Source organism: Numenius arquata, unplaced genomic scaffold (genome assembly GCF_964106895.1).
Source record: "Numenius arquata unplaced genomic scaffold, bNumArq3.hap1.1 HAP1_SCAFFOLD_1181, whole genome shotgun sequence".
Classification (NCBI taxonomy): Eukaryota; Metazoa; Chordata; class Aves; order Charadriiformes; family Scolopacidae; genus Numenius; species Numenius arquata.
Window position 1 is genome coordinate 5,174 of NW_027415384.1, and position 25,087 is coordinate 30,260.

Sequence of the window (25,087 nt, forward strand, 5' to 3'; positions counted from 1 at the left end):
GGTGCAGAGTTAAAGGGTTGGCATTTGGGGGGGGCTGCAGCATTTGGGGGTCCATGGGGTTGGAGCTAGAGGTTGGAGGGGGCCACAAGGTTTGGGGGTACAGCACTTAAGGGACTGTGGGGTTTAGGGGGGCATGAAATTTGGGATGCATGAGGTTGGGGGGGGTGGTGTCTGTGAGGTGAGGTGTTCTGTGGGGCTTGGGGGTGCAGGGTTTGGGGGTCCTCCCCCCCTGTTGACATCTCAGCTCCACCCCCAAAATAAACCACTTTTTAAAAACAAGACTTTATTAACCAAAAAAAACCCTCCACCATTAAGAACTGGGGGGGGAAGACAACAACCACACTCCAAATTTAACTCATAACCACTGGGAGGGGGAAGGTCGTGGCCCCCCAGAATTGTGGGGGGGAGCTCACCCCCCCCCCTCAGCTAGGGCCCAGACACTCCACGATCCCATTGCCCTTGATGCCATCGAAGAAGAAGAAGTTGTTGTGGGGGGGGTCCCGCTGGGACAGGGCCTTTGTGGAGTGGACACAGGGAAAGGAGGGGAACAGGAAAATTCAATTATTGGTATATTCAGCTTTGCCCCAACCCCAAATATTGTGGTTTTCCCCCCAGAAAAGCAGGCCGTTACCTTGACAACCTCCTGGCCTAGGACGCCTCCCACCACGGCGCAGACAGGGGCCATTTCAGAGAAGCAGTAACTGAAAAATAGAGAAATTCAACGCTAAAAATCGTGATTTTTCCCCCCAAAAAACTCAAATCCACCCCCACAAAGGAGGGGGCGGTGACAGGAACAGGCCAGAGCGGGATTTGTGCCACCCGCCTAAAAATAAACCCCCCAAACCGAGGGGGACATTCCCGTCATTCCTACAGGCAGCGTGTGGGGACACGTTGGGGGCAAAGGGACCCCCCCCTGGGGAATGACACTGGTGTCACCGGGGGGACATGGCGGGGGGGGCGGGCGTCCCCAAGGTCCCGGGGCAGGGGGGGATCCCTGGGAGCTGGGATCTGGCCCGGCGTCAATCCCCAGAGACCTTGGGGACGGTGGGAACGTCCCTGTTAATCTCCGGTGAGGCTGACCTGGAGGAAAAGCAAGGCCAGGCCAGAGCGGGTCACCCCAGAGAACACTAATTAGGGACGTTAATTAACTAACGAGACACCAGCGATTAACCCCACCTGACGAATTCATCCGGTAAGAGGTCAGCACTGACGCCCAGCGATTCCAGGATGTCCCTACGGAGCTGGAGCAGCAGCTCCGAGTCTTGGGAATAATTTTGGGGTGACGGATCCCGTCCATTCTCCGTCCGGAATTTCAAGAGAACTGGGAGAGGAAGAAGGAAAAACTCATCCTCGGGCTGAGCCGTCATCCCACCAGCATTCCCAGATTTCCCGCTGCTGGCAGGGAATACCACGGGATTTACCTTGGAGGAGGAAATAATCCGGAGCCGTGCGTTTGGCCACCGCTGCCGTCTTCTCCCCGCTCCAGTCCACAGCCAGGGCCTCCTTCAGCCGGCAAAAAACCACCCGCTGCCAGGAAAAAGGGGGGGGGGGGAAATCCAGAGAGAACGCCCCCAAAATTCCAGGCAGAACATCCCCCCTTTTCCTGGGAACCCATAAATTCCCTCAGTGAAGCTTCCCATAGGGATATATCCCAACAATCGGCATTAATAAAAGTATTAAGAGGTGCTAATAACACTTGGCGTCAGATTTTAGGATGGGATGAGGGTAAAATTCCAGAATTTTGGAAAAAACTCCAGAATTTGGGGGAAAACTCCCAGTTTTAAGGGTGTTAAGGAAGGGGGGGTGAAAGGGGGAGCCCTGGCCCTTGCTCGGCACGTGGGAATCTCAGCAACAGGATCGGACGGAATTCCCCAGATCCGGATGGGAATGGGGCAACAGCTGGTTCCATCGGAATCTGGGGAATATTCCCAGCCCTTCCCAGGGGAAGCTGCACCCTAGAAGTGATGGGGCGGGGGGAGAAAGGACCACAAAAGGCCTCGCATTCTCCTTGCAGCTGGATAAAATCCTGGGGGAATTCCGCTCCTCCATCTGGGAGACACGAACAATGGTGGGGCCGGAGGCGTTTCCATCTGAAAAGGTTCTGTTTTGGAGCAAATTTTGACACCCCCCTTCCACCCCCACAAAAAATTTGGGAATCCCCACTTCAAGGGAGCTAGGCTCTCAGTTGGCAGCACCAAAACCATGGCTTTTAGGGCCTGGAAGCCACAAAAAGAGCCATAAAGGCTGATTTAATGCCCCTTCCCCCACCAAAACCAGTATAAAACCAGTATGAGAAGAGAGAAAAGAGGAAAAAAAAACAACCCAAAAAATCGCTTTCTGGGATGACCCGGCTCAAAGGAAGCACCATGGGGTGAGGGATCTAGCCAGGAGAGGCCAAAAAATTCCCCCCATCTCAGGATGGGGGGAATCCCCGGGGTTTTGGGTCTCACTGGGGTTTTTCCCCGCTCACTTTTTTCACCATGGTGGTCTCCGAGTCCAGTTTGGCTTTTTTGGTGTCTGGCCCATCCTCCACCCCTGGGGTGACTTTGGTGACTTTGGTTTTCTCTCTAGGAAAGAAAAAAAAGAGCTTTGAGAACCCCTGCTGGTGCCACGGGTTTGGTTTGGGTTTTTTTTTCCCCCCCACAATTTACAGATTTATTTAAGATTTAAACCTTCCCTGAGCAAACCAGTGGCACCAGTTTCTCCCGCTTCCTTCCCGCCCCCTCCCCCCCCCCCGATGCTGACTCACTCCACGAATTCGTGTTCCCCGAGGTCGGCAAACATGTAACCGTGGTAGCCAAAAACGTCACCGGTGAAGAACTTGACACTGTTTTTGTGGCAAATCTGGTTGATTTTCACCATCAGGTCGCGGGAGCAGGAGGTTAAACACACCTAGGGGCGGAAAATTCAGCATTTTTCCCTCCCCGAGGGGTAATTGGGGGGTAAAATCGTTTCCTGCCCCCTCCCTGGAATTGGCGGTTTCACTCACAGCACTTGGGGTAATTAGTGATTTTCCCCTCCTCTATTTCAGTGGGGGATAATGAGGAGGTTTGGGGGCATAAAACATCCTGTTTCTGGCTAATTTATGTGGAAATCAAAGCTAAATCCGGTTACTTCTATACCCCGTTATAAGAATCGGTGCTTTCTGTTCTCCTGCCCCTGACCTCCGGGAGCTCTGAGACCCGGAGGTGTTTTTCCTTCTCTTCCTCTCGCTTTGGGAATCGCTGCTGGGTTTTTTTCCACTATCCGGTTGAATCGGGCAAACCGGTTCCCACAACTCCCAGTCACCAAAAAACCAGCCCCATGGAGGAGAGAAAGGGGAAACAGCCACTGTTCGCAAAGAATTGGGTGGCTCGACCTGGAACCACAGTGTGAAAACTCACCCACAACAGGCTCTCGGTGCTAACACCATCAGAATAAATGAGTAATTAACGCAGAGGCTCATTAGCGAGCCCCCTCGCCAACCTTTCTCTTCCCCCACCCCACATACGGCATCAAATTGGGTGAAAAACTCTTCAGGTTTGCTCTCCACGCTCTCGGGGTCGGCTTTGACATCCACCATGGGGTTGAGGTTCTGCGCCCGCTCCAGGGAGGCCTGGGCTCGGTTGCGGCCCAAGGAACCCCCTGGGATGAGGAACTGAGCTCGAGTGTCCTCCTGGGAAACCTAAAACGGGGAGAAAAAGCCAAGCAATCAGTATTGCCATGGAGGGAAAAGCCCCCCCAGGGGAGAATTAACAGTGGCGCCATCCTCACCGCAGGAAAAAACTCATCGCGAGATACCGGAGGAATTAAAAAAAAAAAAAACAAATGCAAATTTCTGGTTATTTTGTGCTGTTCTTCAAGCCCCCCCATGGTTTCACCATTGCTTCTCCCCACTCCTGCACTCGCAGCTCCCTCTTGCGCCCGAGGAGCCGTTGCACTGTCACCTAGAGGCCACCTCTGCTGGAGAAAGGGGTTTTCCATGGGACACAAAGCTCCAGATCGGGAATTAAATCCACCATTGGGAATTAAAACCCACTGCAGGGTCTGGTTTGGGGCTCCGGAGCCCACAAGATTTGTGGATATTGAGCCCCACATCTGCTTCCCAGGCACCTGCCAGACCCACATAAAAAGGAGAAGGGGCCAACCTTCCCACAGAGGGGACAGGGCTGGGGGTGGGGTGTGAATGCCCAAGACAAGTGTCCCCAGAAATCAGGTGGCTTCTCAGAGCAGGGTGCAGCCCCCCAGGACATCCAGAAAGGGACAGGGGAGGCCACAGGTCAGCCCCCACCTCGACAGCAGGTGAAGGAGCGTAGACCCACAAGCCCTACCTGCCCCAAAATGGAGTAATTCCGCCCCAAAGGGAATATTTATCCCCCAAAATCAGTGAGCGAGTCCTTCGGCGCCAGCATCATCCCATGGCGGGAAGGTTTGGGGGCTTCACCCAGCTCCTCACCTGCTGATGGTCCAATATGGTTAAGCCTTTGACTCCTGCCAAGATGAGATTCTTGGCCACTTCAGCTCCCAGCCCCTTCATCCCCACCAGCAGCACCCGGGAAGCTCGTAACCTGCAGCAAAAACACTCAGAAAAGGTTAAGGGATCACCTGGAGCATTCCCAAGAGGTTGGGGCAAAGGGGAATCGGCGCTCGGAGGTAAAACATGGTGGATAAATACAGCTGGAGAGGAAATCCACGCCCCTCCGCATCCTGGCATGGGAAAAAGCAGGTTTAACACAATTTGGGAGTAAAGAGAGACACAGGGAGGCTGTGAGGAGTGGGGAATTGGGAAAAATTAACAGAAAAAAGGAGCATTTTCAGCTTTGGAAGAGGGAATAACACCCCAGTCTCGTGCTGCTTTTCAGCCAAGGGGGTGGGAGGCTGCAGGTTCATTGCAATCCGCACTGGGGTCCCTAATAGCCCCCCCAAAAAAGGCCTGAGGGCTGAAGCTGCACCAGGATGAGGATAAGTTATAATTAACAGGAAATAATACATTTTTGTATATTCATTCCAGCACAAAACTGTGCAAGCAAGTTTTAAGTTTTTCACATAACTGACTGATGTGTTTTCCTCGCCTTTTATCATTTAGGTATTTTTTTCTCCCGCCTTACAAGTCTGTTATTGATCAGTCTGTATCGGTCTTCTGATAAAATCAAGTTTACTCAGCACTGAACAATAATCCGGGCTCTTAAACAGAGAGACTCCTGCTTTTTTTGCCTATTTTCATGCTCATTTTTATCTGCATTCAGCAACAGCATTATGTTCATCTTCATATTTTGAAGTTCCACCTTCATATTTTGGGGCTGTTCCACCTTGTCCTGAACAAACCCCATCACAGCTTCCAGGGAAACAACTAAGAAATTGGAAACAAGCAGAAATCTGGACAGGCTGCAGAAAGAGACCACAAAAAGTAACTTGAAAGCTGAAAAAAAACCTTCTTTCTAGAGAAAATAAGTGTTGAGTGAGTGGGTTTCTAGCAGAGAAAGAGCCAGGAACCAGCAAAGGGGAACGGATGCTTTGCAATTCCAGCTGGGAATGAATCAGAAGCCGTTTCTCTTTTTTTTTTCCACACAAATTTCACCCAAATGTGCACTACGAGGAGTTTGGCTAAGCCTGAGGTGTGCATGGGGTCAGGCAGAGACCCCACAGACCCTGACAAGCCCCTATAGAGCCTATATGTTTACATACCCACTGCTGACCCCGCTCTGAAGTCCCTACAAAGCTCCTGAGGACCCCCCTGCAGTGGCTGAAGTCATCACAGAAGTCCCTACAGGGCCTTCCCACACATTATAGGGTCCCCATAGGGCCCCCACAAGGCCCCCCTCACATTGCAGAGCCACTCCAGGTCCCTGTAGGGCCCCAAAAAAACTCCTCCAAGGCCCCCATAACCCCCCAACAGACCCTCTGACTTTTCAGGGCCCCCACCCCGGCACCTATAGGGTCCCCCTCACATTGCAGGGCCTCTACAGGGTCTCCCACAGGCCATAGGGCCCCCATGAACCCCTACAGGCCCCCCCCAAAACTCTTCATAAGCCACTCCAAGCTCCTATAGGCCCCCCAAAAGCTCCTACAAGCCCCACCCCACATTGTAGCACCCCTCCAAGAGCTTATAGGGCCTCCCATAAGCTTCTCCAAAGCCCCCCTCACATTGCAGAGACCCTCCAGGCCCCTCACAAGGTCCTCCAAGGCCCCCCTCATATTACAGAGCCCCTCAAGGCCCCTCACAAGCTCCTTGAGGGCCCCTCACAGGCTGCAGGGCCCCCAGAACAAGCTCCTTGAGGGCCCCTCACAGGCTGCAGGGCCCCCAGAACACACACACACACACACACACACACCCCCACACACCCACACCCACCCCCGACCCTTCTAGGGCCCTCCACAGGGGCCCCCACCGCCACTGACCGCTTCTGGGCCTCAAGCCCCCACAGCCGGATCTGCCGGTCATACTGAGCCGCCTCCTCCTCGCTGATGCCGCCGGGGCCGCCCTCCTCCTTCTCCACCATCCCGTCGTCGCCGCCGCCTCAGAGCCGGCGCGACGCCCCCTGGCGGCCCGCGCAAACAGGGCGCCCGGCACCGCTCCACTTCCACCGCGGGGCGTGGAGAGAATCCATCCCACTGCACCGAGTGCTCCCGCCGCCCTACCCCTGCTCCCCCACGGGAGAACCACCCCGAGTGGCTTCACCTGCCGTTTTGTCCCCTCACAGGAGCGTGAGGCCACGGCGCCCGGCATGGGGACAGCTCAGTGGCACAACCCCCCCTCCTCTCAAAATGGACTCGTCCTCGCCGTACCTCCTCGGCGCTTTTTGGTCCTTCCCGCCATCTGCCGGTCACCTTCGGCAACCACCGGCTGAGGAACAGCGGGGGGCGCTAGGATGTTTCCGCCACCGCTCGTATATTCCCGGCATCGCTCGGGTTTCTCCGGCATCGTTCGGGCATTTCCGCTGCCGTTCGGGTACTTCTGGCAACTCTCGGGTATTTCCGCCACCGTTCGGCTGTCTCCGGCACCGTGCGGGGCGCTGCCTCGGCGCAGCTGCGTGCCGGCGGGCGCCATTTTGTGTGCCTGCCCGTGGAGCGCGGAGGCGGGCGGGCGGATAAAGCCGGGCCGTGCCGGGCCGTGCCGGAGCCGACTCCCGCGCTGTACAGTGACTGTGCCACCCCCCTTCCTGTTCGCCCCCACCCGCCCTTTGCCCCATGGCCGTGGAGAGCCCGAGTGTCCCCCCCGCCGCCGCCGCTTCCCCCCCCAGCCCGCACTCCACCCCCCCTTCTCCGTCCTGCCACCACCACGACAGCGGCAGCTGCAGCCTCCCCCGGCCGCCGCCGCCGCTCCAACACCACCACGGCCCGGACGAAAGGTCCAGTAACCGCCTCTCCCGAGAGCCTCTCTGTCTGTCTGTGTCTGTCTGTCCGGCTCGCCGGACCAGGTTTGGGGAGGGGGTGGGGGGGGGAAACGGGGAGGGGGACGGGGGGGGACGCGGGGCGACCGGTGGTGGCGGGGGGGGGCCGGGGGGGAGGTAGGCCTGAGGCGGGCAGGGGGGGTAGGCCTGGCTTTTGGGGGGGGGCGGGGGGAGCGGGGCCCTGAGGAAGTGTCGGGGGGGGTGTCTGTGAGGAGGAGGAGGAAGTTGGGAGAGAGGCAGGGACAGCAGGGGAGATTTGGGGGGGGGGGGGGTGTCCTGGGTAGAGCAGGAGGCCGAGGGAGGAGGAGGAGGGGGCCGCGGCCTGCGCAGGGCCTGGCCTTGAGGCCAGCGCGGGGCCTGGGGTACCGTGGAAGGAGGGTTTTGGGGGGAGATTATGAGAGGAAAAGGGATCTGGAGGAGGCTAGGGAGAGGCGGGGGGGTGCCTCCTAGTTTCTTGAGGGGGCTCCTTAGTTGTTTGGGAGGGTTTATGAGAGGAGAAAAGGTCTAGAGGAGACCAGGGAGAGGGATGAAGTGGCTTCTTGCCTCTTGAGGGGGCTCTTAGCTATTTGGGGGGGACCTCTTAGTTTCTTGAGGGAGCTCCTAGTTCTTTGGGGAGGGTTTTGGGGGAGAACTATGAGAGGAAAGAGGGTCTGGAGGAGGCCAGGGAGAGAGATGGAGGGCACCTAGGTGCTTGGTGGGGGGGTCCTAGTTCTTTTTGGGGGTTCCTAGCTGCTTGGGGAGGGGGTTTCTTAGTGGCTTTTTTTTATTATTATTTTTGAGGAGGGGGGTCCTTAATGAGGTCTTTAATGATGTTCTTTCTCCTGCGCAGTGCTGGCCTCATTAAGGTTCCCTTTGTCTTCCTGCCGCTTCTTAAAAAATAATTCTTTGGCTCCAAAACAGGGGGGGCAGGAAGATAGGGAGGGTTAGCAGTGTGGGGTGGAGGGGTGTCGGGGTGCCATAGCCTCCATCAGCCCCCCCCCCCTTGGTAGAGAAGGGCTCCCAGGTATTCAAAAGTTTTAAAAATATATATCTATCTCTCCCCGGAACCCCTCTTTCCTCTGAGATGTATGTAAAGCACCTCCTTTACCCCCTCCCCAAAACATAACTTTAGCCATTTCCTTTATTAGCACTTTTTTTTTTTCATAGTTGAAACCATATAGGCAAAAAGTACTGGCAAAAATAAACAGCTTAAGGTTGTATGTCTGGAAAAAAAAAAAAAAAGATTAAAAAAAGGCAAAAAAGAGTGAGGTTTGCTGCCTCACACACCCCCAGGAAGCAGGGGGGCAGGTGAGCAGTGCAGGGAGCTGCTTTTCCGCATTAGCCTTTGTCTCTGCGGAGGTTTGTTTTCCGTGTGATGCAGGGTTGGGTTGGTAAGTAAGCTCTTTTATTGAATAGTTAAATGAAATTCCACCTTTTGTTGCCTTTTCTCCCTTTTCCCCGCCACCAAATAAGTCCTGAGATCGGCTGCGGGGGTGGGGGGTATGTTTGGCGTGTGTGTACAAACCAAGCAGAGTTCTCCCCCCTTTGTAATGACCCCGCCGCTGTGAATGTTTAAAAGACAAAAAAAAAAAAAGTCACAAAAGCACACAATTTACTCCCAAAAATCTGCCTGTTGTGACGTTCCCAGGTGAAACTCATAGATGTAGGATGTGGATCCATTGCTTTGTCTGCAAACTCCATCCTCATTCCATTGCTGTGAGTGGAAACCGGCTGCCCCTGGGTAGAAAAAAATAACGTTTAAAACCAAAAAATCCAACTTTTAAACCACTCCAAAGTGTGTCAAAAAGAAAAAAAAAAAGGTGGCAAAAAACCCAACACCGTTTCCCAAATGTCATCACACATTTTCCCCCCATCCCCATGTTCAGCCTCATGTTGGATAATTAGAGGAATTAAAGTACAGTGCAAGCACCCAGTTTGTAACGAAGCAGCTTGTTAGCGGCCCCCTCTTTTCCTCCCCCCGCCTTTTCTTTTGTCCATCAGGTGCGTTAATGAAAAGGTTTTTCCTCACACCGCTTCCCACCATCCCAGTCCGAAGCCAGAACATGCACAGTCTTGGGTATTTCTTTTCCCCCCTTTCCCCAGCCAATTTGATTTCTTGGCTTAGTGGTGGTTTGTTTTTTTTTTTTCCTGGAAGCCAAAACCATGCACTTTTTGCCCCTTTTTGTCCAGTTTACATTGTTCTCAGGTGGAAAAAAAAAAAACCCAAACCAGTGTTTTCTCTAAGCACACCGATACAGCTGGGTGAAATTGTGGTTTAGTTCCCTCTTGTCTTCGTGAAAAAAAAAGAAAAAGGTGCTTCCATTGGCTTAAATTGTAAAATAATGCAAGCACTTATAGCAAATTAGAAGGCTTTTTGTTTGAGATTTAATTGTGTTCCAGAAAGGAGTTTTCACATAAAACAATATCCAGTGATGTCTTTTATGCCTTTTTTGTCCCTGTTTTTAACTGTTTAGGATAGAACTCGTGGTCCCTGCACCTTCTCTGGCTTCAATTTGCCACAAAATCCTAAAACTGGGATATATTGATATTTCACACACACCACCCCCACCCACCCCCCCCCCCCACCTTCAAGCAGAGGTCCAGAGAGCTTGAAAATGTTACTGGTCTGGCTGGAATGGTTTAATTGGGAGAGAGTGGGACCTCCCAGCATTGATCCCTTCCCCCTCCCCCACTCCCCCCATGTATTCAATTAATAACTTTATTCATTTATTTTATTAAATGTACAGATGTTTTAGGTTTTATACTTCCCCACCTTGATCTGGGAAAATCCAGACTGGGTTTTTGATGAGGTGAATTTTCACTCTTTTGAGGAAGAACCAGGAATTGTTTGAATGTCAGGAGTTCTCAGGGGTCATCCTGGAGTTTACTGGAGTTGTTGACTGGTTCCATAAAACAAGTAGTATATTTATATATAGAGATATATATATATGTTAGCAGTAGGACTCAAACTTCTTGTCTGGGGCTTTTCCATGTGCTTTGCTTCCTCTGCCCCATTTTTAATGGGGCTCAACCTCTTTTTAGCGTTCACGATTTGTGAGAAATTACCTTTTTAATGGTGCAAACACCCATTTATAACCTGGAAAATCCAATTTTTTTTTTACAGAGATAGGTGTTTGTTTTTTTTTTTTTCCTAAGGGCGCAATTGTTCAGCTGAGGCTCCTGGGGTGGAGCGAGGCTTTGTTGTCCTGGGTTAAAGGAAAGGCCAAAGCAAATCCCAGACCCCGGTGCCTTTTTTTAAATTTATTTTAATTTATTTCCAGGCCTTATCCCTTTGGTGCAGCATCAGCTGGGCCCCGGCAGCCCTCGAAGGATATCACTGAAGGATATGGATAAGGGGAACCTGGGAGCAGAGAGGAGGTTCAGAATTAGCAGCCAAGTCCCCCAAAATCCTAATTTTGGCCCAAATAAGACATGGAAGTTTCCCTTAGTGGCAACATCACTTAAAAACATGGATTTTGGGGTTGTCAGGAGGAGAATTTGCCCAGTTTACAACCAGGCTAAAGGGCTCTCTCTCCAAGCCCTTTATAAATTGGTACAAGATATTTGTTACCATAATTAAAGTTTAAAAAAAAAAAAAACCAAAACCAAACCCAACTCTATAGAAGAGAGTAAAAAGCTGATAAATTTTAATGACTTCTGCCCCAGTCTGCCCAGTTTGAATGAGGCCCCACTGCCTTCAAAGTGCTGCTTCTTTTATTCCTTGATTGATGTATTTCCCTGTGGTTTCCACTCAGAATAAAACAGAAGGCGGCTGCACCAACGGGCCAGAGGAGAGCTGAGTTCCTTTGGGATTATTCTGGAATAATCAGGCATTTTGGTTAAAAAAAAAAATAAAAATATCAAATTTTCACTGAATTAATTGATTAATCAGGTGTGATGTTGGGGGCGGATCCGTTTCCTCTGAGCAGGAAACTTCTGCTGAAGCGTTAAAAAAGTGCAATTAATAACCTTAAGAGGTCACTCCGCAAAGTGGTGTTTTCACTAGAAAACCTTAAAATGCAGAAAGTGAGCAAAAATTACGTGTCCGTCCCCAAAAGAACTGAATTTTGCTTAAAAGCAGGGCCCTTTTGGACACAGGGAGGGCTCTGGGTTTAAATCCTGCTGTAGTAGGTTGTGGAAAGTCGCTTTTTGCCAGGATTTTCTGCCCTCACCAAAAAAACCCCCACCCCCCCTCGAGTTTAGCAGTGGGTTTATGATGAATTTTCAGTTTTTATTTGGTTTTATTGTGTTTATAATTTGAATTTGGCATCTCATTGTCCATCCATCCCCACAGAGCACATCGTCAAATCCATCAGAAAAATGTGAAAAATCAATTTCAAAACTCTCTTGGTTGCTGAGTTTGGGGCAGGAGGTGCTGATCCTAAAGATCCCCACGTGTGTGCGCAGCTCAGGGCCCCGCCAAGTTTAAAATTACCTAAAATCCAGGAAAATTAGACATGAACATTCATTTATCGTGAGATTAAATTGTGCAAATTTGCAGCTTGATGTTCCAACCCTTCACGCTGCATCACTCTGAGAAAAAAAGGCATTTTCACCCCCCTTTCCTTGTATTTTTAATTAATTTTTTTTGCATTTTTTCAGAGTTAAACCTGTTTTTACCTTTGTACACGAACCCCCTCCCGGCAGCCCTGGAGCCGCTCTGGCAAAACCAGCGATTTCACGCTCAGCTGCACCCCTTGTGTAAAAAAAAAAACCATAGAAAAGAAATTTTTTTTCCTATTAAATTGCATTTTTTTTAGAGTGGTGTTGTCTAGAAGTTACTGCACTGTATATTGAGCACGCAAAGCTCTTTCTTTTCTTAAAAAAGTAGGGTTTTTTACTTTTTTTTTTTTTAGTTTGGCTTAGTTTTTTTTAGTAAAAAAACACTTGTTTTTTTTCCAAGGATGGGAAGCAAGAGTCTTATTTTTGCTGGGGTTTCTTTCAGGTGTAATGAGGAAGGAACAATAATACCTTTAATAGAGTTAGGAGGCTGTAAATGACTATAAATCCACTGTTTAGGCCGCTCATTTGTCACTTTGCTACTCTCATTTCCAAATTTAACAAAGCTCTGTCTGTATAAAGTGAGATAATTTATTTTAAGGTAGTATTTTAATTCTCCCGTTGTTCCTCCATGGCTGAAAGAGCCAAAAAAAGCTGAATTTTCTCCTGCCACAGCGATTCCTATTTTTCCCCCAGCAGAACCATTGGGATAATGGTTGGAAGGGGTGGCTTTTTTCCTTTTTTCCTTTTTTTCCAGGCATTGTCCCCGTCACCGGGTTCCATCCTGGTCCCGGCGATGTCACAATTGCTGCTGGGGACCGTGCTGCGCCACCCCTAGCCCCTGTCACTTCGTGGGGGGAGCAATAGGAAAAACCAGGGATTCAGGGAAGAATTTCCCCCCTGATTGGGGAAATAACCACTAGTTGTTTAACAGCCCTGGCTTCCTCGCCTGCCCACAGCCATTCTCCGTGGTGAGCCTCAGAAAACACACAAATTTGCTTTATTCCCTTGAATTTTGTTCCCATCCTGCCTTGGAAATCGTTGAGTTGCTTTCAAACGTCCTTCCCGGTTGCCATATTTCAAATTATTCCGCATTTCTTGTGTTGAAAACCCATTGTGGGGAGCTCAGTGCTTGGCTTATCCTTGCCTCCCGCTTTTCCCAGTGTTTTCCCAACCTCTCCAAGAGGTCGCTGTATCATTTCAGGCCCAAACCTACACAAATTGGGTAGAAATTGAGTTAAAAACCAGCAGGAGAGATGATATTGCCCGTCTTAAGGCGTAGTTTGGTAGTTAAGCATCTGTATAAACATGATTTTTGAGATTTTCCTCCTCTAGGAGATGTGTGTGTTGATGAACTAATTAATATTAATCCGCTAAGTGACTCAGCGATGGTTTTGATGGTTCAGCCGCGTCCCATTTCTTGGTATTTTTCAAATCGTTTCAGCGGCTGCAAAATTTCTTCTTGGGAGCCTAAAAAAGGCTTCGTTTCTGTAACCACGGGGAATTTAACACCGTAATTATCCATCGAGACACTGCTCCGGGGGCTCTGGTTTCCTCTCAAGCTTGATATCGGACCAGAGCAACTCCAGGCAGGGTAAAAACGCCTGTGCAGGGTAATTAAAATTGCAATTAAGGTGTTAACGACACACGTTGGTCCCTCTCTAAAGGAGCCGGGGAGCGATTGCCGTCCCCAGCCGGCAAGAACTGGGAAAAGGGTAGATGAGGCTGATTCCCGGGGAGCAATGCCCAAGGGAATAGCTGGGTTTTTTTGCAAAAACATATGGTGTGAGGGTATTTATGGCATTTATTTAGAGTGATAAATTGATTTTTGGCTCATTTCCTACCCCCGTGCCCAGGCGGAGCTCGGTGTTTCACTGGGCCGTGCTTACCCATCCCCTGGATCCAAAAACCTACTGGTATTTTGAGTTTGAAACCCATTTATCGATGAGTCTGTCCCTTTAGGGCTTTTACAAGACTTTTATTTAAATATTTAAAGACGCAGGGATTTCAATTCCTTGAACCTTGTTTTATTCCCGTTTTTTGAGTTTCTCTTGTTCCCGGCCTGATCCCGCCAGACACAAACACCCAAAGGACACTGCGTTTTGGTTCCAAAAATAATTTCCACTGATTCTCGCCTTTAAAACTTGTACAAACGCCGAGGAATTCTGTGTGGGGTTTAAGAGCTTCCAGAGTAATGCTTAATTTTGGCAGTGGCCTGTTATTAAAATGGTCCAAAATCAAACAAAAATAAGAGGGAGCTTTGCATGGGGGTTGGGCTGGGCGGCTGGATCCCAGCATTTGCTCCCCAGGATGCTCCCAGGGATGGGTTTTCTATGTGTTTGGGGAAATAATTGTTTTTTTGTGTAATTAACAGGTTAGCTCGTTCACACAGCATCGTTTAGTTGTTCCTAAACCCCTTTTCAGCTCCCAGAGCTCCCCGAGAGCATCCTTTCTCAAAAAAGGGGATTTATAGCAGCCAAAAAAGCCAAAAAGCCCCCAAAATACCCCAAGCAGAGGGATATGGATCAAAGGTCCACCTCCTGTAAGCTCCTAAATTGTTTGTGAGCAGCAGTGAAATACCTAAACAAGCCATCATTAGTGTTTTTAATTATAGCTTAATGAAAGGGGAGAAGACCCTACTCAGGATTTAAATCCCACAGCGACAGGGAAGGAAAACGGGAGGGAGCGGGTTGAACTGGTGCCGTCTTCTACCTTTAACCTGTTACGAGACTGTAAAAGATTTCTCCTAACCTGGATCGGAGGGATTTTTAATTTAAATTAATTAAGCAGAGCTCGGGGAATCCGCTGGAGGAGGTTTCGGGTTTGCTTTATTACCTTCACTAACCCTAGTTGGGGGGGAATGGGAGAAAATGGAAATAATTGGGCACAATGTCTGTAGATTGGGCAAACCCACAGGGTATTTACTTATTCTTCTCTTCTAAGGATGGATTGTTTTATTAAATCACTAATTTTGGTTCTTGGGGTGGAGCCAGTGTTTTATTAAATCACCAATTTCCATTCTTGGGAATTCATTTGCCAGAATTTCCTATGACAATCGAGCGTTGTAACATTGTGGCTCTGGTTTGTTGACATAAGGTTTCTTCGCCGTGTTTAATTCCGGGCTGAGCAGAGACAAACAGAATCGATACTTGGGGTCATATATTTAGAACCCCGATAACTAGGAATTTGGGAGCACTTTGGGAGGCGAGTTCCTGGTGGAACAGGAAAACAGGAATTTTCCTTTATTTTTTTTGAATAAGGGGAATTAAATGTTATTGTCTGCTTTTTACAGGGAGGATGGAGAACTGGAGGAAGGGGAGCTGGAGGATGATGGAGGGGAGGAGGCGCAGGATCCCTCTGAATCCCGTGAAAGAAGTCGGAAGGAGAAAGGGGAGAAGCATCACAGCGATTCCGACGAGGAGAAAACCCATCGGCGGATGAAGCGCAAGCGTCGGAAAGAGCGAGAGAAAGAAAAAAGGAGATCCAAGAAGAAAAGGAAATCCAAACACAAGGTGAGCCGTGTGCTGCTTTTGCTGCCTTCCTCTGCCATCGGGAATTAATTCCTCCTCTAACGTTATTCCGGCGAGTTTGAGGCTCTTCCTTAACGATAATTCAAGGTGGGAGCTCTCACGGGGTTTCTTGGGGGCACCCAGGTCTGGAGGTGGGATGAAAACACTCCAGCAGATGGAAATGCAGAGTGGGAAGGAAAGCAGAGGTTTTATTTAGGGAATTCCTTCGTGTGAGCGTTCCTAACTCCAAGGGGATTGAGGCTGCCAGATTTGCCAAATCCAGGATGTTTGGTACTGAAATTGCAGGAATTTCTACAGTGCAGAAAGTGTATGGTCTTTGTCTTTGTTAGAGACCAGTTAAATAATCTGTTAATTGGCTCCCGGTTCGTAATTCACTGAACGCTGTGATAATCTTGTTAAAGAAAAACTCACTTTCCTTAAAATAAGACCTAAAAGACAAAGGAAGACTTTGTTGTGTTGTGTCCGGGTCGGAGCTGGCCCGTGATGAACTGACTCTGGGTGTTTTCCTTTGCCAGCGCCACGCTTCCTCCAGCGATGATTTCTCTGACTACAGCGAGGACTCAGACTTCAGTCCTGGGGAAAAGGGACACCGAAAATACCGGGAATACAGCCCTCCCTACTCCTCTGTGAGTTCTGAGCCGCTGCCGTCGCAGGGAGCTCCCTCTGCATCCACGTGCTTTGCCTCTAGGCCTTTAAACTGTTTGTCTTTTTTAATGATTTTTTTAAAAATTAAATCATGATTTAATGGGGTTCCTTGTCTTCCTCACTGACCTCTTTGCCTTTCCCAGTCCCACCAGCAGTACTCATCCTCTCACGGTGCTCCCATGCCCAAGAAAAGCTACTCCAAGATGGAAAGCAAGAATTATGGCATGTATGAGGAGTACGAGAACGAGGAGTACGGGCAGTACGAGGGGGAGGAGGAGGAGGAGATGGGGAAGGAGGATTATGACGACTTCACCAAAGAGCTGAATCAATACCGGAGAGCCAAGGAGGGCTCCCACCGGGGGCGAGGTACCGCTAAACCTTCCTTTTTTATCACTGTATCTCATTACCCTCAGCTCGTTTAGCTCATTTGTGGCTAAATGAGACCTGGCACGTGCTGGAAGCTTCGTGGAGGTGTTAGTTTGTGACGGGGGAAAGTGCTTTTTCCTCTTCTCCATCCCGAGGGGAAAGTTCAGATCCCTGTGGATAATTGAACATTCTAAATAAGTGTTTTTCTGGCTGGTGTAGATTGGTTTAAAAGCCAATAAGTGGTCGAAAATGGATAAAATAAAGCAAAAATCTTTATTTGAAAGGAAAACCAAGTTGATCGATAAGGTAACGAGCCTGGTGTCACGTCTGGAACACACATATTGATGTTCCCGGTCTGACATCCCTGTGCTACGGCTGATGTGGCATTATCATTTGGCTTGTTAAAAATCCATTCTTCAAAATATTAAAAACCTGATTCACTTAAAAAACAGTTTTTGAGGTGCTGGTCATCCCATACTGGAAGATTATTATATATTTTTCTTGCCTGGTGTATTTTGATGCTGTTTTTCCCGTACCTGAGAGGCGAGAGGCAGCAGAAAGCTGAGCCCATCTCTGTTCCTCCGCAGGCGGCCGTGGCCGAGGCAGAGGGTACCGAGGAAGAGGAGGCAGAGGAGGGATGAGAGGAGGCCGAGGCATGGGCCGGGGGAACCGCGGACGAGGCAGAGGCGACCACCCTGAGGAAGAGGAGGAAATGTATGAGGAAGAGATGGAAGTAAGTGCCGAGTTTCCAACCTGTTGGTCGGGAAACAAGAGAATCTTCGTTTTAAGCCCTTGGGGAATTGGGCTGCGCTTCCTCCCCGCTCGTTAATGGCCAGGATCTCGTTTGCAGTATTGTGATAATGAGGAGCCCCTCGGTGACGACGACTACGATGACTACTCGAAGGAGCTGAATCAGTATCGGAGGAGCAAGGAGAACCGCGGCCGAGGTGAGAGGGCGATAACAAACTCCCTCCTTTCCCCTCTCTCACCCCTTTTACAGAAGGAGGGAAATTAAAAACCAGGGGGTGTACGTTAAATTTCAGGTTTAAATCGTGGCCGTGGCCGTGGCCCCAGAGGAAGAGGAAATAAAGGCATGGGCAGAGGCCGAGGCCGAGGTGGAAACCGAAGTGGGATGGGAAAAGGGGGTGGAATGAACGACGACGATGATTATTACGACGAAGACATGGGAGTAAGTAGCGCTTTGTTTTCTAAATGGCTTGCTGCAGCGCTGGGTGTCCCCCTTTGTCCCCATTCCCCTCTGTAAATCCCATCAGGCTTCAAATGAATCCTTGGCAGGAGTGAAAAAGCCAAACGGATCTTCCCCAGAATCCACAAAAATTGGATGTTTTGGGTTCTGCTCCTCTGACAGCACCCTCAAGCCATGCTCAGGAGCTCAGCACGCTCTGTTTTCCTCCCTTTTACATCCCGAATCCTGGTGGTTTTCCCTCTCCGAGGTGGCTGCCCAGGAAATTTTAATTTCTCTCGGGTGATTTCTTGCTTTGTATTTCAAATTCTTCCTCAACTGACATAACATGCTTCCTGTAGGATGTAGGAGGTGGTGGGAATTACCGGCGGAATGACCACGACAAACCCCACCAGCAGTCGGATAAGAAAGGGAAAGTGATCTGCAAATACTTCGTGGAAGGACGATGTACCTGGGTAGGGGAATAATTCAAGAATATTCATATAAATCTCTTTACACGCATGTGGAACCGTCACTGAAGCATAAAGTCCAGATTTTGCCTGGTTTTGGGGCGGGATTGATGGCTGTAAAGAGCTTTTTGGGAAGCGGATGCATCTCCCTATGCCTCCTGGGTGTGTTTTGGGCTTTTGAGGAACACGTTGGTGCTTTAATGTGCTGTGATGTTGTTCCCCGCACAGGGTGACCACTGCAATTTCAGTCATGACATTGAATTACCAAAGAAACGGGAACTCTGCAAGTTCTACATCACCGGCTACTGCGCCAGGGCTGAAAACTGCCCTTACATGCACGATATCCTTTCGGGTTTGAGCTTGTCTTAAGGTGGCCTTAAATTGGTCTCATTTCTCATGGATGCACAGTGGGGGGTAAGGGAGGGGAAAAAAAAAGGCCATTTCTGGGCAACACAACCTCCGCTCAGAGGCAACTCTCCCTGATTCTTCTTAACCTCACTTTTCCTCTTAAAAAAGTGAGGTTTGGGGCTGTTGGGCCTACGGAAAACATGGCAGAAAGGGAAAATAGAGTCTTTCTGGTGATGATAGTTTAATACCAGTGTCATGATGGTGAAAATCCACCATGTTTTGAAGTGAAAAGCGCCTCTAACCCCTCTGGCTGTAGGAACAACTCCCTCTTACGGTTTATTCTCCTTAGTAAACGGTACGGGATTTCCCGTGCAAGCTCTTCCACACCACGGGCAACTGCATCAACGGGGATGACTGCATGTTCTCCCACGATCCACTCACGGAGGAGACGCGGGAGCTTCTGGACAAGGTAAATGAGAGCATTAATGTGGCTTCACCCTCCTTTTTCCTTCTGTGGAAGTAAATCCCTATGGTGGAAAGGGTTTTCCGGAGCTGGGCAATTTCGTGGATCAACTTTTCCTCCTTTATCTTAGATGCTGGCAGACGATGCAGAAGCCGGAGCGGAGGATGAGAAAGAAGTGGAAGAGCTCAAAAAACAAGGCATCAATCCTCTCCCCAAACCACCCCCAGGGGTGGGTTTGCTCCCCACACCCCCTCGTCCTCCCGGTCCTCCGGCCCCAACCTCTCCCAACGGGAGACCCATCCCAGGGGGTCCTCCCCCACCTCCACCGCCGCCGCTGCCGCCCCCGGGGCCACAGATGCCACCACCGATGCACGAGCCGCTGTCACCGCAGCAGCTGCAGCAGCAGCAGGACATGTACAAGAAGATCCCCTCCTTGTTCGAGATCGTTGTGCGCCCCACGGGGCAGCTGGCAGAGAAGCTGGGTGTGAGGTGGGTGCGGGTTTTTGGCTCGACCCAGGCAAAAGGGTGTAAAAAAGAGATTTCTCCCCATTTTTGGGGTCCGATGCTCAGTCAGACACTGGGTCTGTCCCTCCTACAGTGGGTCTGTCCCTCCAGAAGTGGGTCCCTTCCTCCCAAAGTGTGTCCATCTCTCCCAAAGTGGGTCTGTCCTTTCAGAAGTGGGTCCCTCCCAAAGTGGGTCCATCCCCCCAACAGCGGGTCCGTCCCTCCAGCAGCGGAAGCCATGTGTTAAAGCAGATTTTCTCCTTTCTTTCAGACACCCAGGTCCGCCGCCGCCCAGGTTCCCCGGGCCTGGAGGCCCCCCAGGACCCATGCCCGGCCCCATGCACCCGGACATGCACCCGGACATGCACCCGGACATGCACCCTGATATGCACCCGGACATGCACCCGGACATGCACCCAGACATGCCCATGGGTCCGGGAATGAATCCTGGTGCCCCCATGGGGCCCGGCCCCCCCATGATGCCCTATGGCCCGGATGATTCCCCCCATTCTGGCATGATGCCCCCTGGTCCACCCCCCCAAGGATTCTACGATAATTTTTACCAGCAGCAAGAGGGGCTGGAGATGGATCACAGCATGATGGGAGACCCAGGTACGTCCCCAGGATCCTTCGGGATCCACTTTTGGGTGCTTTGCCAGACACCCTGGGATCTCCGGGCCCAACATGTGGGGCGGGGAATTGAAAAATTGCTATTTTAACACATGACGATTTTTTCCTTCTTCCTCGGCAGAAGACTATGGTGGTTATGAGGACATGGAAGGGCCTCCGGGAGAGCACATGTTCCCAGATCCATCCCTGGATCCTGATGCTCTGTGCGAAGGAGGCCCCCCTGGATTAGCCAAACCACAGGGCAACATCCCCGACTTCATGCCCTCGGCACAAAGAGCCCTTTATTTGCGAATCCAGCAGAAACAGCAAGAGGAAGAGGAGAGAGCCCGGAGACTGGCCGAGAGCAATAAGCAGGATCGCGAAAATGAGGAAGGCAAGTGGCAAAATACGATGTATTTCATTCAAAACCATGCATGGGGCGGGGGGCAACTTGGATTTCCTTTGGTTCCCCCCCCACGGAAGTGGCATCTAACCAAAAATAGGGGAGAAATGGGGGTGTCGGGGAGGAATTCGGCAGGGAATGAGGGGTGCTGGGTGCCTGGAAGAGAATCCCCAGTGTCAAAAGAGTTGAAAAAACTGGGAAGAGCTGCCCGGAAAGTGAAGGAGAAGGGGTTACTGGTTTGATTGTGGTCAAACTGGAGTCTGCTGGGGGCAGGAGGAAGATGAAGGCGGGGATGTGCTGGGCATTTGCGGGGGGAAAACAAGACCAGGGCTGTCACAGATGCCCCCCATTTGGGCAAAATGGGGGAATTTCAACACCGTTGAGTTGAGAGGTGACATTTTGGGGGCCTTCTCCTCAGTGTCCCCTCTGGACAGTGCTTTAATTGCCTTTTATCACCTTTTTTCCTCCTCCTCTTCTTCGTCCCTCTCAGGAGATCCCGGGAACTGGTATTCCAGTGACGAAGATGAGGGCGGAAGCAGTGTCACCTCCATCTTGAAAACCTTACGGCAACAAAGCTCGGGCCGACCTCACCCCCAACCCCCCCACGGTGAAATGGGGGGCCCTCCCCCTGGCGTCAGTGACCCCCGCCTGCAGAAATCCCAGGGGGGTGGCAGCGGGCGACCTGCCGATCCACGCTTACGGGATCCTCGCCTTTCCCGAAATCCTGACCTTTCCCTCTCAGGGGATTCGGGCCCCACCGACCCCCGGTTGGCGCGACACGTTCCCTCCTCCATCTCCAAACCCGAACCTCCTCATCCCTGCGTCATCCCCAAACCCTCCCTGCTCCCTGAGGAAGAGGAAGGAGAACGGGTTTTACGGGATAAAGCCGTCAACATCCCCTTGGATGCTCTCCCAGGTCATTCCCTGCGGGATCCACGCTCCCAACTCCAACAATTCAGTCACATCAAAAAAGACGTCGTTCTCAACAAACCCAACTTCGCCCGGATGATCCTTTGGAGTCCGGAGGATTTAATTCCTCTTCCCATCCCGAAACAGGAGTTTATTCCCGTCCCCGCCGCCCTTCAATCCATGCCCGCCCTCGATCCACGGCTCAACAGGCCCCAAACGGCTCTTGCCGACCCCCGGCAAAGGGGGGGAACCTCCGGGGGGGAGACGGGACCCGGCTCTGGCCTCCCCGATTTTGAGCTCCTTTCCAGGATATTAAAGACTGTGAATGCTGCCGGCGGCCCCCCTGCCAGCCAGAGCGACAAACCCAGTGACCCTCGGAAGCGGAAAACTCCCGCCGATCCCAGGTTACAAAAATCTGCGGAAACGGCAGGTTCTAAAAACCCCAAATCGATGGAATTGAGCGATTCGGCCCCGGCCATCGCTCCCTATGACCCTCGGTTGAGCAAAGGGGGGGGGCAGAGCAGCGTCCTCAGCGCCATCAGCTTGTACGACCCCAGGACTCCCAATTCGGGGGGAAAACCTTCCGAATCGCCTCCTGAAGGCACCAATTCTTCCTCCAAACCCTCTGATTCCGGGAAAACTCCCGGAAAACCCAAGGAACCCCTTTTCGTTCGACGTTCAGCTTTGGAACAACCCGATTCGGAGAAAAGCGGAGCCGAATCCACCACGGACAGGTACAACAGCTACAACCGCCCCCGGCCCAAAGCTGCCCCCCCTGGCCAAGAAGCCCCCCCTCAACCGGGGCTCCACAACCTCCCAGTCCCCCCAGTTTACGGTATGGTTAAACCCAGTGGGAAATCGGGATCGGGAAGCCCTTTTGGAGGGAATAGCCCGGCCCAGGACGGCGAACAACAAGACGCCGCCTCCCTTAAAGACGTCTTTAAGGGCTTCGATCCCACGGCGTCCCCTTTTTGCCAATAATATACCCCAAAAAACCCATCAAAAACCATCAAAACCAATAAACCACCCCCTGACTCTGCTCCCTGGATCCCGTTAGCGGTGCAGTGATGGTAATTTGATTTATTTGTTGTTTTTTTTTTCAATTTATTTTCTATTTAGTTCCATTTAGTGCTCATTTAAGGTGTATATAAATCCCATTTTCTGCGGGAATTCCAGCAATTTTTTCCCCCAAACACCTTTTAAAATCTCAAAAACCTCCCTCTGCGATAAAAAACAGCATTTTCTTTCATTTATCGCTTTTTTTTTGCCCCATTCCCCCTCCGCCCTTCTTGATCCAAATCATCTGCGAAAGGGGGAAAATAAATCCTAAATCTCGGCTTTTCACACCTGACTCGGGGGGGGAAAATGATGCAATTTTTCATTTTTTGCTTTAAAAATCTGTGCCGACAGGCGGAGGGGGAGAAAGGGGGGAAGTATTTTTACACCGGAATTAACAAAAAATCTTTGTATTATAGTCTTTTTTCTAAAATTCTGCTTAAAACGGGAGCAACCATGAAAAAACCCACAAAAAACCACCCCTAAAAATCCGCTTTTTTAATTGTGGGGGAGGGGGCATTCCTGGTTTTCTTTGAATTTCTTTTTTTTAATTATTATTCTTAATTATTATTATTATTATCAGAAGTAAATATTTTTCTGCCGTTTCTTGGAGATTTTTGAAATAATCAGGGGCTTCGAATCCCTGAGAAGATGATGAAATATTTACACCCCCCTAAAAATTCTGCACCGAAAAAAAGAGGAAAGAAAGAAAAAGAAGAAAAATATTTGTATTATTGAAATTAAATTATTCGCCTCCGATTATTTCGCTCGTGTGTATTTTGCATCCGGAAAAAGGGATGTTTTGCCCCCCAAAAATGGGCAAAAAATGGGGTGGTTTTTTTTCCCATCGTGGAGGGAATCGTCCGTCCTGGGATGGGATTAAAAAAATAAGTGGAAAAAAGGAGATTAAACCCCATTCCCAGCTGGAAAATCACCATCAGTGCAACTGGAGGAGCCAAAAAAAAACCACGTGGAAAACCCACTGCCACGATTTTGGGGGAAAAATCCTACTTTTCCGAGCAGCTGGCACTGGAGGTAAAAAAAAACAACCCTAAAAATAGTTATTTTTCATCGATAAAAAGCCCGTTTTTTATCGTTCCTGCAAATTTCCGATGGGTTTTGTCTTGTTTCGCCCCAGGAAATATTTTCCCTCCCAAAAACTGGGGCAAAAACTTGGACTTTTTGTAAAGAAATGATTTATTATTATTATTTTATTTTATAGGGATTTAAAAAAAACAAGGAACCAGCCGTGGGGGCTGGTCGGGGGGGGGGGCAAGAGCTATTGTAATAAATGTGTAAATAATTGTTACTGAGTCGGGGCCGTTGATGGAAATACCTGGGGTTTGCACCAAAATTTGGGGGGAGGGGTGTGTGTGTGAATCTCTGGGATTTGGGGGTGCAGGAAGGGACTTGGGGGTGTGTCTGGGGGGTTGGGGTGCAGGAGGGGGGTTGGGGGCTGATAGATTTTGGGGGTGCTTCTACGGTGCAGGAGAGGATTTGGGGGTGTGTCTGGGGGGGTTGGGGGTGCTTCTGTGGGGTTTGGGGGTGCAGGTGGGGGGCTGAAGGGTGCATCGGGGGTGCAGGAGGGGTTTGGGGGTGAGTGTAGGGTTTGGGGGTGCCTGTGTGGGGTTTGGGGGTGCATCTGGGGGTTTGGGGGTGCAGGTGGGGGACTATGCCCCCCCATACTTCCACCCCCCCGTCTCCTCCCTGTACTCCCAGTTCCCCCTCCCCCAGTATGCCTCCCCACCCCCCAATTTTGGCCCATTCCCACTCAATAAAAGCGATTTTAGGGAGGTTGGGGGGGGCATCCTACTTTTTTTGGGGGGGGGATCAGGATCCCTGCAGGGCCCCTCCCCCTCCCCGAGACGGGCATTGGGGGGGGACGCGGGGGGGGAGGGGCACTTCCTGCCCAGCTGTTCTCAACAGCTGGATCCGGCTGTAAACAAACAGCTGGGCCCGGGGGGAGGGTGTGTATGTGTGAGAACGGGGTGACACGGAGCGGGGGAGAGTAAGGGAGGGTTGCCCCACGTGGGTGGGGTCTCGTGACACACACCCCCCCCCGTCGTGTCGTTGTCCCCGCTTCTTGTTGTTCCCCCCTGCCCTTGTCACCCCCCCTTCGTGTCCCACTCCTCCTGTCCCCCACCTTGTGTGTCCCCCACCCCGTGTGTGTTCCCTCCCCACTCGTGTCCCCCCCTTTGGTGGCAACCCCCCTTATCTCCCCCTTCATGTATCCCCCACACTCGTGCGTTCCCCCCCCAATCCCTGTGTCCTCACCCCATGTCCCCCCTCTCGTGTCCCTCTCCACTCAAGTGTGTCCCCCATGTGCCTCCCCCCCGTGTGTTCTCCACGTGTCCTCCTCCCTCCCCTCATGTCCACGCTCCAATCGTGTACCCTCCCCTCATGTTCCTCCCTTTTGTGTGTCCCCCCACTCGCATCCCCTCTACTCGTGGTCCCCCTTCGTGTCCCTCCACTCGTGTCGTCCCCCCCGCCCGTGTGTGTGGTGTGTCCAGTGTCCCCCCCACTCGCGTCCCCCCGCCTGTGCCTGGCGCCATCGGCTTGTGCCTAAATATGGAGCTGGCAGCAGGAGGTGGGGCAAAGCCGGGGCGGGGGGGCATATATAGGGGCAAATCGCTGCTTTTTTGGGGTGAATCCCAGCTTTTTGGGTTGAACTCTACTTTTTAGGAGGGGTCTCTGAATTTTTTTGGGGGAGCCCCCAAATTTTTCAGCGGGGGGTCTCAAATTTTTTAGGGCC

General features: G+C 51.0%; 2 protein-coding genes across 4 annotated transcripts; one reads left to right on the top strand and one right to left on the bottom strand.

Annotated features, from left to right (window-relative positions):
- Positions 1–259: 259 nt before the first annotated feature.
- Positions 260–6,818, bottom strand: SAE1 (SUMO1 activating enzyme subunit 1). 3 transcript variants are annotated; one of them, XM_074167664.1, is made up of 9 exons: positions 6,766–6,818; positions 4,436–4,547; positions 3,491–3,664; positions 2,750–2,892; positions 2,471–2,567; positions 1,422–1,527; positions 1,177–1,321; positions 632–701; positions 260–515 (listed from the first exon to the last, which is right to left on the bottom strand). In XM_074167664.1, exons 2-9 carry the CDS (start codon positions 4,514–4,516, stop codon positions 423–425), a joined length of 909 nt encoding a protein of 302 aa, XP_074023765.1. In that variant the 5' UTR covers positions 4,517–4,547; positions 6,766–6,818; the 3' UTR covers positions 260–422. The 3 variants fall into 3 exon arrangements, with proteins under 3 accessions (XP_074023765.1, XP_074023763.1, XP_074023764.1); XM_074167662.1 differs by lacking the exon at positions 6,766–6,818 and adding an exon at positions 6,379–6,505; XM_074167663.1 differs by lacking the exon at positions 6,766–6,818 and adding an exon at positions 6,379–6,505 and having other exon boundaries at positions 262–515; positions 2,480–2,567.
- A 349-nt stretch (positions 6,819–7,167) lies between these two features.
- Positions 7,168–23,018, top strand: ZC3H4 (zinc finger CCCH-type containing 4). Its single transcript, XM_074167665.1, has 14 exons — positions 7,168–7,328; positions 15,142–15,361; positions 15,895–16,005; positions 16,168–16,390; positions 16,978–17,127; positions 17,227–17,337; positions 17,434–17,579; positions 17,936–18,049; positions 18,272–18,383; positions 18,751–18,860; positions 18,985–19,343; positions 19,630–19,970; positions 20,110–20,361; positions 20,861–23,018. Exons 1-14 carry the CDS (start codon positions 7,168–7,170, stop codon positions 22,258–22,260), a joined length of 3,810 nt encoding a protein of 1,269 aa, XP_074023766.1. The 3' UTR covers positions 22,261–23,018.
- The last annotated feature ends 2,069 nt before the right edge of the window (positions 23,019–25,087 follow it).